The sequence below is a fragment of the Orcinus orca genome, chromosome 10 (genome assembly GCF_937001465.1).
Source record: "Orcinus orca chromosome 10, mOrcOrc1.1, whole genome shotgun sequence".
NCBI lineage: Eukaryota > Metazoa > Chordata > Mammalia > Artiodactyla > Delphinidae > Orcinus > Orcinus orca.
Window position 1 is genome coordinate 2,765,853 of NC_064568.1, and position 10,758 is coordinate 2,776,610.

The 10,758-nt window shown below is 54.7% G+C and overlaps 1 protein-coding gene across 3 annotated transcripts in view; it reads right to left on the reverse strand.

Annotated features, from left to right (window-relative positions):
• The window catches only part of NUP210 (nucleoporin 210), a 100,569-nt gene extending 90,066 nt beyond the window's left edge, over positions 1–10,503 (reverse strand). Inside the window, exons 1-2 of one of the 3 annotated variants that reach the window (XM_004284327.4) lie at positions 10,169–10,440; positions 22–158 (exon numbers count right to left, since the gene is read on the reverse strand). In XM_004284327.4, coding sequence (XP_004284375.2) covers positions 22–158; positions 10,169–10,341 — 310 coding nt within the window. In that variant the 5' untranslated portion in view covers positions 10,342–10,440. Of the gene's footprint in view, positions 1–21; positions 159–10,168 lie in introns of all 3 variants that reach the window. The other 2 variants (XM_049716004.1, XM_033414055.2) reach the window with 2 other exon arrangements.
• Between the last annotated feature and the right edge of the window lie 255 nt (positions 10,504–10,758).

A 10,758-nucleotide genomic window follows, 5' to 3' on the forward strand; every position in this document is an offset into this window, starting at 1 on the left:
CGGCGCACTGGGAGGCCTTACTGATGTCCTCCGCGAAGATTATGCTTGTGAGGCGGGCGGGCTGGGACAGGCGGGCCTGCACCACTGCCTTCCGGGAGCACTGCTGCTCGTCCAGGCCCAGCGGCTCAATGCTGGCCACCTCCGGCCGGGTCGATGACCTGCGGCGAGAAGAAGAGAAGTCACCCTCTGGAGCCACTGGAGAGGCAGGGCTGGGACCGGAAGCCAGAGCCGCAGCGCCCCCAATCTGTCCCAGACTTGCAGGACACAGCGGCCAGGCTCCACCAGCTTCAGACCCAGAGGAGACAGGCAGCCGAGGCCCCTCTAGTAGGAGCAGGACATCCTGAGGGCGAGGACCTCCCCTCCCACCTCAACCCCACCCCAGCCCTGAACATATCACACAGGCAGAGAGTCACTGCTCGGGACACTGGAAAACACCTCCATGTTCAACAGTCACCTGACAGGACTATTCCAAGGAACTGGAAATAACTATTGGTGGGAAAAGCGCCTACGGTCCCTGGGGAGGAGGAGAGGCCAGGTACCTGCTGACCTCTAGGCAGGACCTGGCACACGGCAGCCTCCCAGACGGTCACCTCCATCCCCAACAGGCCCTACAAACCCAGAGCTCACCGACAGAAACCTTGGCAACAGGCACAAGGCCCAGCGCACGGGGCCGAGGTTACAGGGAAGGTGGGCGGAAGGGCAGGTAAACACCTTCGCCACAGAGGGAGGATGGGTCATTCTTCACAGAAGCGATGGTTAATCACCCTGCAGCCCGAGGCAGGCAGAGAGCGCCGGACATGAGTGGGGATGACAGGCAGAAGCAGATGTCTGGCAAACGCAGAGACACCCAGAGACTGTTATTAAAATACAGAAGTGTGCTGGGGGAGTGTGGTGGTTAATTTTACGTGTCAACCTGGCCAGGCCATGAGGTGCCCAGCTACTTGGTGAGACATCATTCTGGGTGTGTCTGAGGGTGTTTTGGGATGAGATTAACATTTAAACCAGCAGACTGGGTAAAGGAGATTGCCTTCCCCTGTGTCGGTGGGCCTCACCCAATCAGTTGAGGCCTGAATAGAACAAAAAGGCTGACCCATCTGCAAATGAGAGGGAGTTCCTCCTGCCTGAAAGCCTTCAGAGGTGTGTATATACACACACACACACACACACACACATATTGTTTCTCTGGAGAACCCTGACCAATACAGGGAGAGCAAATAAGACAACGAAAGAAACTATCTACCATGTGTTAAGCCCAGAGCCAAATACTTCTGTCCATCAGATTACTTAACCCTCCAGGAGGCCTATATGGGAAAACCAAACCGAGGCTCAGAGAGGTTGAGTAATTCCGCAAAGCCACACAGCTGTACGTGGCGGGGCCAGTGATCAGAGCCAGGTCTGTGTGACTCCAGATCAGACAATCCTCCCACCACACGAGTGCTTCCCCCAGGGTACGGAGCACACAACACCAGAGGGCAGTGAGGCACCGATGAACTATCTTTAAATTGACTCTTTATGTCATTTAATTACTACACATTCATTTTTAATTGTTTCAGGAAAAACAAATGTATCAAACTTATGAGCTCCTACATGTTAATACTGAAGAGGATGTCCGATGTTCAAAAAAGGAGTCATTTTGAAGCAAACAGTAAGTTTTCGTATACGTGGTACACTAAAAAGGCAGCACTCTGACAGTGGCGTTCCCAGGACAGCTGTGAGGGGTGGGGTCTGCCCATCAGCCGCCATTTTCCAGTGTTTCTATAAAACAAGGACAGAGCGGCCTCTCACACCGATAGCTGGAGCTCTCAGAACCAGTCTGTCTCCACACTGGTTGGGGAGGACCCACATGAGGCACGGAGGGAAGCGGGGAGAAGGCACGTGGGCCGCGCCAGCTCCCTCAGCCTAACCGTCACGGGCTCTGGGCTCACGGCCCAGGCGGCAGGACGGGTCCAGGAGGCAGGACGGGTCCAGGAGGCAGGGCTCAGAGAAGGCGGGGTCTGCACAGAGCTGACAGCTGAGAGGCCCACCCAGAAACCAGCTCCGAAGGCCAGGTCACTTGGACACAGCATCACGTTCTGCCAAGGAAGCAGGTCCGGGCTCAATGGCTTTTCTGCCGGAAGAGCCTTCCTCTGTCTCCAGTTTAAACGAACGGCCGCTGCTCAGAACGGATGAGAGCTGCTCCAGCTTGCCCACCTGGTCGTTCTGTGCACCTCAGCTGGTGGTCAGCACGCCTGCCCACCCTCCCCACTCATGGACTCGCCCTAAGGCCCACGGGAGGAGCTTCAGGGGCCTCCCCGGGCCCCTGGCGCAGGCAGTGATGGTGACATGGCCTCACTCTCTGTTGAGAAGGTGAACGCCTAGGGCAGCAGGGTGCTGCCGCTCGCCAGCTGTGTGACATTGAGCAAACAATTCCACCTCAATTCTCTGTGCCTGTTTCCTCAGCTGTACAATGGCAATAAAAGTGGTACCTGCTGCAAAGGGTTGGGGCGGATTACATAGGATGACAGATGTAAAGCTCTTACTGCAGGGCGTCGCACAGAGTAAGCTCTCCAACTCAGGCACCAGAAGGAGGTGCCTAAATGAAGGGCTTCTGGCCCTGAGGTGTTTGGCGAGATTCTGACCATAGTCCTTTGCTTTTTAAAGAAAGTAAGAAAACATGGGCCCTTCTAGATCGTGATCGTTCATGTGTGACCTGGTGGGGCCCTACCCCCAACCGCAGACATCCTCAGAGCCACAGGCAAAGATTCAGGCCCGAAGTAGGGTTCACCACTGGCAAGAGCCTGAAGCTTCTGACTTCAAGTCTAACCTCTGCTCTGAAGTTCTCCCTCCCCCAGCTTCCCCCCCATCCCTCCACTGATGCTGACCCCTCCACTTCTCACGTCCCTCCCACCAGCTCTTGTGCGGCCCGGCCTTGAGGGCTCATGGGAAATGGTAACTCTTCCACGGACCCATCCCTGACCCTCCTCAACCTCCACTCAGCTCTCACAGCTGGTCCTTCCTGGGGTCCCTAATGCACCCATTCGTTCGTTCATTCATTGAATCCATATTCATTGGGTGATGTGCAGGATTCCAGGTACCGTTCTAGGTGCCGGGGACACAACGAGGTACAAAATACACATTAATCCCCACCTTCACGGAATTTACGTTTTAGTGGGAGGAGAACAAGGATAGACAAAATGACTGAGTGGAGGTGGGATCTCAGACAACAGTGCTTTGGACAAATAGAAGGCAGGGGAGGGAAAGGCTGTAGTTTCCAACTGGATGGTGAAGGGAGCCTCCCTCAGAGGCGACATGTGAGGAGGAGGGGCAGACACAGGATCCCTGGATATCTGGGAGAAGGGTGTTCCGGCAAAAGCATGGGCGAGGGCAAAGGCCCCGAGACCATGGCTGGTGTGATCCTTCTCCTTGTCTGACCCCCTCAGAGACTGAGCCTGAGGACAGCGCCCGTGCGTGCTCATTTCTTGCCCTCACTGCACCCAGCATAAGACTCTGGTGCGAGTTTGTTTGTTTGTTTGTTTTTGCGGTACGCGGACCTCTCACTGTTGTGGGCTCTCCCGTTGCGGAGCACAGGCTCCGGACGCGCAGGCTCAGCGGCCATGGCTCACGGGCCCAGCCGCTCCGCGGCATGTGGGATCTTCCCGGACCGGGGCACGAACCCGTGTCCCCTGCATCGGCAGGCGGACTCTCAACCACTGCGCCACCAGGGAAGCCCCGGTGCAAGTTTTTGTAGATGCCCCTTATCAGGTTATGGATTCTCTTCTAATCCGAACTTGCTGCAAATTTCTATCATGAATGACTGTTGAATGTTCTGCACCTATTGAGACCATTATATGGCTTTTCTTCTTCATTTTGTTGATATAAGAATTAATTGTTTATTGTTGCTCAAGCAATTACATTGATTGGTTTGTATTAAACCAACCCCGCATTCCTGAGATCCACTCCAGTTGGTCATAACACAACACCCTTTTTATATGTTTCTGGATTTGATGTGCTGCTATTTTGTTAAGGAATTTTGTACTCTGCGTCTGTGAATTTCTTTTGTTTATAATGTTTGAGGCTGGTTTGCAATCAGTGTAATGTTGGCCTCATAAAAAGGAGCTAGGAAATGATTGTTCTTCCTGCCTTTCCTGAAAGAGTTTATGAAGGATTTGTACTATTTCCTCCTTAAACGTTTCATAGAAATTACAAGTGAGGCCACCTGGGCTTGGAGTTTTCTTTTTTTTTTTTTTTGCGGTATGCGGGCCTCTCAGTGTTGTGGCCTCTCCCGTCGCGGATCACGGGCTCTGGACGCGCAGGCTCAGCGGCCATGGCTCACCGGCCCAGCCACTCCACGGCATCCTCCCGGGATCCTCCCGGACTGGGGCACGAACCCGTGTCCCCTGCATAGGCAGGCAGACTCTCAACCACTGCGCCACCAGGGAAGCCCTGGAGTTTTCTTTATGAGAAGGTCTGTAATTATAAACTTAATTTTACCAAATGTCCTAAGTGGACCGAGAGGCACCAAGGGCTCTCTATGCCTGAGAACCCTTCCCCAAGTCCTGCACAGGAGGTGGGGAGCCTGCGGTTCAGTTCTGGTGGGCATGTTGCTTCCTCTCCTCTCGAATTGCTCACCCACATCCCAGCGAGACCCCCTCCCAGATCACAGCAGCTCCCGACAAGGGCCCCAGGTGAGCAAACCCAGGGTATATATACTGCCCCCCCCACACGCACAAGCACACGCACACGCACACGCACACACACACACACACACACACACACAGCTGGGCAAACAGGAAGCAAGGCAAACGTGCACACATGAGTGTCATTCCTGCAGGGGACCCGTGTTGGGTTTTGGCTGCCCAGACTCCATTCCCCCTCCTCAGTAACAGCACCCAGCTTTTCTGGGGGTGCTGCTCTCCTCCACCCTCAGACCATGAGGCTCCAGGGCACCCATGCTCCTTGGACCCTGGGAGGCAGGTGGCTGGGGCCTGGCCGATCGGCTGTGCATCCCCCTGGATGGAGGTGTTCAGACCCAGCGTGCAAGGCTTGACAAGGGCTGCAGGGCTGGACCCGTCCTCTTGCTACCCCAGGGGGCACCCGGCTGAGGCCCGAGACCAGGCCCTGCTGACATCACTGAGCCCTGTGTGCGGCCTGAAACAAACTCTGCCAAAACAACATCCCTGCTTTATTTAAACTATTTTGGTTTGAGTTTCCTGTCACATGCAGGAAAGTCAGGAGAGTTGAGACAAATGAAATCCCCTGACAGAATTCTTCAAGACTTGTGGCCTTATTTCATTCAAACTACTGGTACTATATTTTTTAAAAAGAAAAAAAAATTGTCATTTATTATGTGCTTACTATGTGTCAGGCTCGAAATAAAACATATCACAAGTGTTTTATTTGCCTCCCAACAGTCCTATTGAAACCCCCCATTTGATACACAAGGAAACCCCTGCACGGATGTGAAGTAACCTGCCCAGGGTTACATTCCTGGATAACACCTCAGCCGGGCCTGGCTCTAGACTCCTGGTCCAGACACCACCTCCCGCCTTGTGGTGAATGCACCCAGATTGTTCAAAACAGAGCTAATGGCCTCCACCTACCTGGGGCTGCCCATGGGAGGGCCCAGGCCGCCAGACCTCAGTGAAAAATGGCTCCATCTCCTCCATCACCCCCTACCCCACATGCAGCCTTAATACTGCTTCTTAATGTGTCATCAACTTCCCTTAAATGCTACTGAACCTGGGTAAAACCGCCATTGATGAGAAGGTCTGGCACACTTCCCGTGCATCCCAGGACTGAGCTGAGTCTGTGACCTGGTTTTGAATGTGGTTCTGCGGTAAGTGGGGAATAACATGCAAAGTATGCAAAGGAATTAGCGGAAAAACTGGTTCTGCTATTTGGTTCCCTCTGCCATCCCCACCTGCAACATTCAAAGTCCCTGCCTCTGGACTTGGGTCTCTGGCCACCCACCGGGGCAGCTGCCTGGACACCTGCACCTTCCGCCCTTCCCGGCCCCCCATCCGGTTACATCCAAGTAACCTTCGTATCTTTTTCTTACTTTTTTCTTTTATTTGTTTTTTTAATTTTTTTAAGACTTTTTTTATGTGGACCTTTTTAAAGTCTTTACTGAATTTGTTACCATACTGCTGTTTTCTGTTTTCCGTTTGGGTTTTTTGGCTGCGAGGCATGTGGGATCCCAGCTCCCTGACCAGGGATCAAACCCGCACCCCCTGCATTGGAAGGTGAAGCCTTAACCACTGGACCACCAGGGAAGTCCCTTACATTTTTCTTGTAAATTGATTCTTCCTTAATGAAAACGTACTTTATTTATTTATTGGCCGTGCCCCACGGCATGTGGCATCTTGGTTCACCGGGATTGAACCTGCGCTCCGTGCAGTGGAAGTACCCCGCCTTAACCACTGACCGGCCAGGGAAGTCCTGAAACAATACTTTAAAAGGAAACTTTATATCACTAGTGTAAACAGAAAGCCTATACCATTTGCCATCCGAGGTAACGATTAAAACAAACAAGAATCGAAACAATGTTACTGCATTTGGCTGGGGGGGGGGCCAGGGGGACACTGTCACCCCCAAAAAAGAAACAGGCAGATATTACAGGGTATTAGGAAAAGCAGAAGGTGGTTGTAGGGGCTGGGGGACGGGGAGGGGTTAGCATTTAATGGGGACAGAGTTTCAGTTTGGGAAGCTGAAAAAGTTCTGGAGATGATGGGTAATGGTTATATAACAGTGTGAATGTCTTGATGCCACTGAACTGGACACTTAAAAATGGTTAATTTTATGATATGTATATTTTACCAAATTTTTTTTAAAAAGAAAAAATGGAAGCAACATGTTGGCACCAGAAATGAATTTTTTATCTTGAGGGTGTCTAATGGGACAGGGGAACCCGGGGACAGGGAGGGTCAGGCCAGAAAGCTACAGTGGAAAAAGGAGAAGTGACAGTTGTACAAAGAAGCAGTGAGTGGGGGCAGAGGAAGACACAGCCCTCCCTCCACCCACCTGCAGGTCCACCCTTCCCTGCCCCCCATGACAGAGGCAGGGCCTGCAGGGTGGAAGCCACGTCAAGGGGCAGAGCAGGCTTGGTTGGGGGGGGGGACCCACAAGGGAAGCAGGAAGAAAACCACCCACGGAAGCAGGATGGAACATCTACCCAGCAGCATGGTGCTCAGGCACTGAAAACTTAAGATCATGAAGCAACACAGAAAAACAGCTGGGCTTTAACACTTGCTGGTGGTTGGTAGAGAAGGAAGTTCCCAAGTGACCTGAATACCAGGTTTGAGCTTCGTGGTGGTGCGGGGGGTGGAATAAGTGATCAAAAGGAAAACAAAATGGTGACTGACTGTGTTACAGTCAAAGGATTATGGGAGACTTCCGTGGTGGTCCAGTGGTCAAGATTCTGCGCTTCCAATGCAGGGGGCGTGGGTGTGATCCCTGGTCGGGGAACTAAGATCCCACATGCCACTCGGCCAAAAAAAAAAAAAAAGGATTATGGGATACTTCTCTTTTTCCCCCTTTTCCCAACTTTCTCTCTCGTGTCATTTATATAAAGGATGCCTTAAAAAGAAGCTAATGAAAGATGCTTTGGAGCCCTTTCAATAACATGAAATAGCAAAAAAGAATCAGGAGTTTGCCACATAACCAGCAATCCCTCGTTGTGACTGGAGGGGTGCAATCAGGTCTGGCCAATTCGCCAGAGGCTGCAAACCCCTGGAAGAGGTGGTACGGGGGCACGGTCCCAAACTCAAGACCATCACTACTTATACGCGTCCCCCAGAGCACTGCCCTCTCTGAGGTTCCGACTGAAATGTGAACAGTTTTAACCTGATGCTCTCTACAGTTCCCCTGACCTTAAAATTGCCTGATTATTTGATGCTATAAAATCAAGAAACAGGAAAATCAGACTTAAAGCCCCTGGGGCTCAGGCACGCAGTGGTTCCAGTAAAGTGGGAGCTTGGCGGAAAAGTCCAAGGATGAGAAAAAATTTCCCCAAGGTCCAGGAAGGTTTTCATTTTCTCTGTTCTTCACCTCACAGACTTCACAATGAACTCCTTAGGTGAAGAGGCTATTTTCCTCCCAGGTATAGATGAATGCAGATAGAAAGCTTGCCTTTAGGCCCACTCTTAAAACTCCAGAGGGGACTCTTCAAACACTAAAGCAATACCTGACTGAACTAGGAAGCACACACTAAAAATAAGGGAAACATTTCCAACGCTTGACTGACAGAAGCTTTTCCTGTGAAGTTAAGGGGAAAATCACAACCACCAAACACCTCCAAGACACTTAAGGTAAGCAGTTACACATCTGCAATAAAAGCTATGGGTCAGATTCAAAACAAGTTATAAGATACTTAGCAATCCTCTGATGCATCAGTGATTAGGAATGTTTTTTTCCTTCCTCCTCAGAAACTATACAAGTAAATTAAAATCCACCAGCTCTTCTCAGAAAAGAAAATGCAGTCAGAAAAAAAAAAAAGTTGTTACTTCAGAAACGAAAAACACAGCTCTAGAATCTCAGAGGAAGCAGCATACGAATACACCGAAACGGATTCATTTGAAGCCAGCTGCTTTTAATAGCCAGCTTCCTCTTTCTTGCCCCCCATATCAAGAGAACAACTTCAACCAGAGAATGAGCACGGTCACCTGCAAAGTGTGGACTAACAGGTGACCTCCCCACACCAGACAGGGCCCTGCACAGGGATGAAGAAAAGTTAAAGAGAAGATGTGATATCAAGCCAGAAATACGACCCTCCAGAGGAGGCAGGCACTAAACCCAAAATGCATTTGTCTGATGTGGCGTGTCCTTATTTCAGGAGGTGACCTTCAGAACACAAATAGGTAGTAGTAATGCACATAAGCTAGAAGGTAGTCTGAGCTCCGGCACCAGGCTCGCGGATGTGCACGGATGACTATCCCAACAGACTTAACACACGTTGGACTCTCTGTACTGTGATCACACCCTGTTACACTGTCTAGCCTTGAAACAGGGAACCAAAGGGAGGAGCAAGGGCGTAGCGCGTGGGGATCACCCCCTCCTTTTCATCTCCAGCAAGGTGGCGGGGAGGTGTGGTAGGGCCTTGGTCACACCCAGCACCGCCTGCACCCTGCTAGGAATGAACCTGCTCGGAGTGGAACCCAGAGGCCGCTTCAGGCTGCTGCTCCTCCATCTGAAGGACGGAAGGGCTGGACCACATCACCCAGCTACCGTGAGGTGGGGCGGACCTCTAGTTTCATTAGTTCCTGGGGTTCCCAGATCACATCCCCCACAAAAGGTGCAGAACTCCTGCGTCCCCCCAGGAAGCTAGGGATCAAGGCAACCCTGCTCTGTGGGCAACCTGGGGTGAACCACCAACCATTCCCTTGCATCTCTCATCTGTAAAACAGGTGCATCATCTGTTAAACACCTAGGGTTTCCTCCGAAAGACCTTTCATCAAAGGTTTCCGTTTCTCCCAAAGACGCTGAACGACTGATTCGACTCCCACACACACCTTCCCCACTTCTCCACAAGCCCAATTCCCACACCAGTCCGGCGCCAGGGATGAGTCCCGGTCACCAAACTCCGGAAAGCGGCGTCCCCAGCCTAGGTCTCTCTGCAGGGCCCTGACCACCTCTCCCGGAGCCTGGACGAGAAAGGCGTGCGACCACGTGGACGCGCATCCCGGGACCAGCTGCGCCACTGCGACCCTCTCCCTCCCGCAGGAGGTCCCTCCGGAAGCCCCGGGGCGGGCAGGGCTTCGCTGGCCCTTCGCCGCGGCCGCCGCACGCCCTCCGCGAGTCCCGCCGACAGCAGGGCTCCCGCCCGCACCACCTCCCGGGCGGGCCCCCTCCCGCCAGAAAGCGCGTAGGCCTCGGCGCCGCCATGCGCAGTAGGGGCGACCCACGCGCACGCCGCCGGATCACGCGCGACCAGCCGCCAGGCCAGTGGCCGCCCGGCCGCCAAGCCGGCGCCCGGGAGCGCGCGCCGGCGCACCTGCTGCGCGGGCCTGCGGGGGCGCGCGGCTCCCGACCTCCTGGCGCCGGCCGGGCCCGAAGGCCGCGCGCCGCAGGCCCCGCCAGACCCGCCCGAGGCCGCGGCCTCCTCCCCGCGCCCGCGCACCTGCAGCGCGCCCGCCCGGCCGCCCGCGCCCGAGGTCTGCCTCCCGACCCGGCCCCACGCCTGACCGCGCCTCACCAGCGGTAGCAGCCCTCCGAGGCCTCCAGCGTGAAGTTCACGCGCGTGGCCCGCGTGAAGGGCAGCAGCACCTTGGGGATGTTGAGCTTGGCCGCCGGCGCGCTGGGGCCCAGCGCCAGCAGCCCCGAGAGCGCGAGCAGAAGCGGCCACAGCCGCCGGCCCCGCGTCACCATCCTCGCCGCTCTTCACCTCCCGGGACCCGGAGCCCGGTCGCGCGCGCACGCGCGCGCGCTCCCCTCGTGCCCTCCGTCCCCGGCCGCGCGCGCCCGGCCGGCAGGTGATAAGCGCGGGAGGGAGGAGGGAGGGGGCGGGGCGAGGGCCGAGGCCTCGGGCCCCTTCCTGGGCCCCGGCGGGCCCTGAGCGCTGGAACTGAGGGGCCCGGGCTCCCACCCCCGGCCCCCGGCCCTACGGGGCGGAGGGAGGGGCTGGGGCGCGCACCCGAGGCCACGCGGGCCTGGGTGAGTGGGATGGGGCGCGCGCCCGAGTCACCGTGGGCGGGGGAGAAGGGATGAGGCGCCCTGCGGCGGTGGCGCCCCTCGACCACGCGGGAAGCACTGCACGGTTTTCTGGCCTCCACACTCGTATCCCTG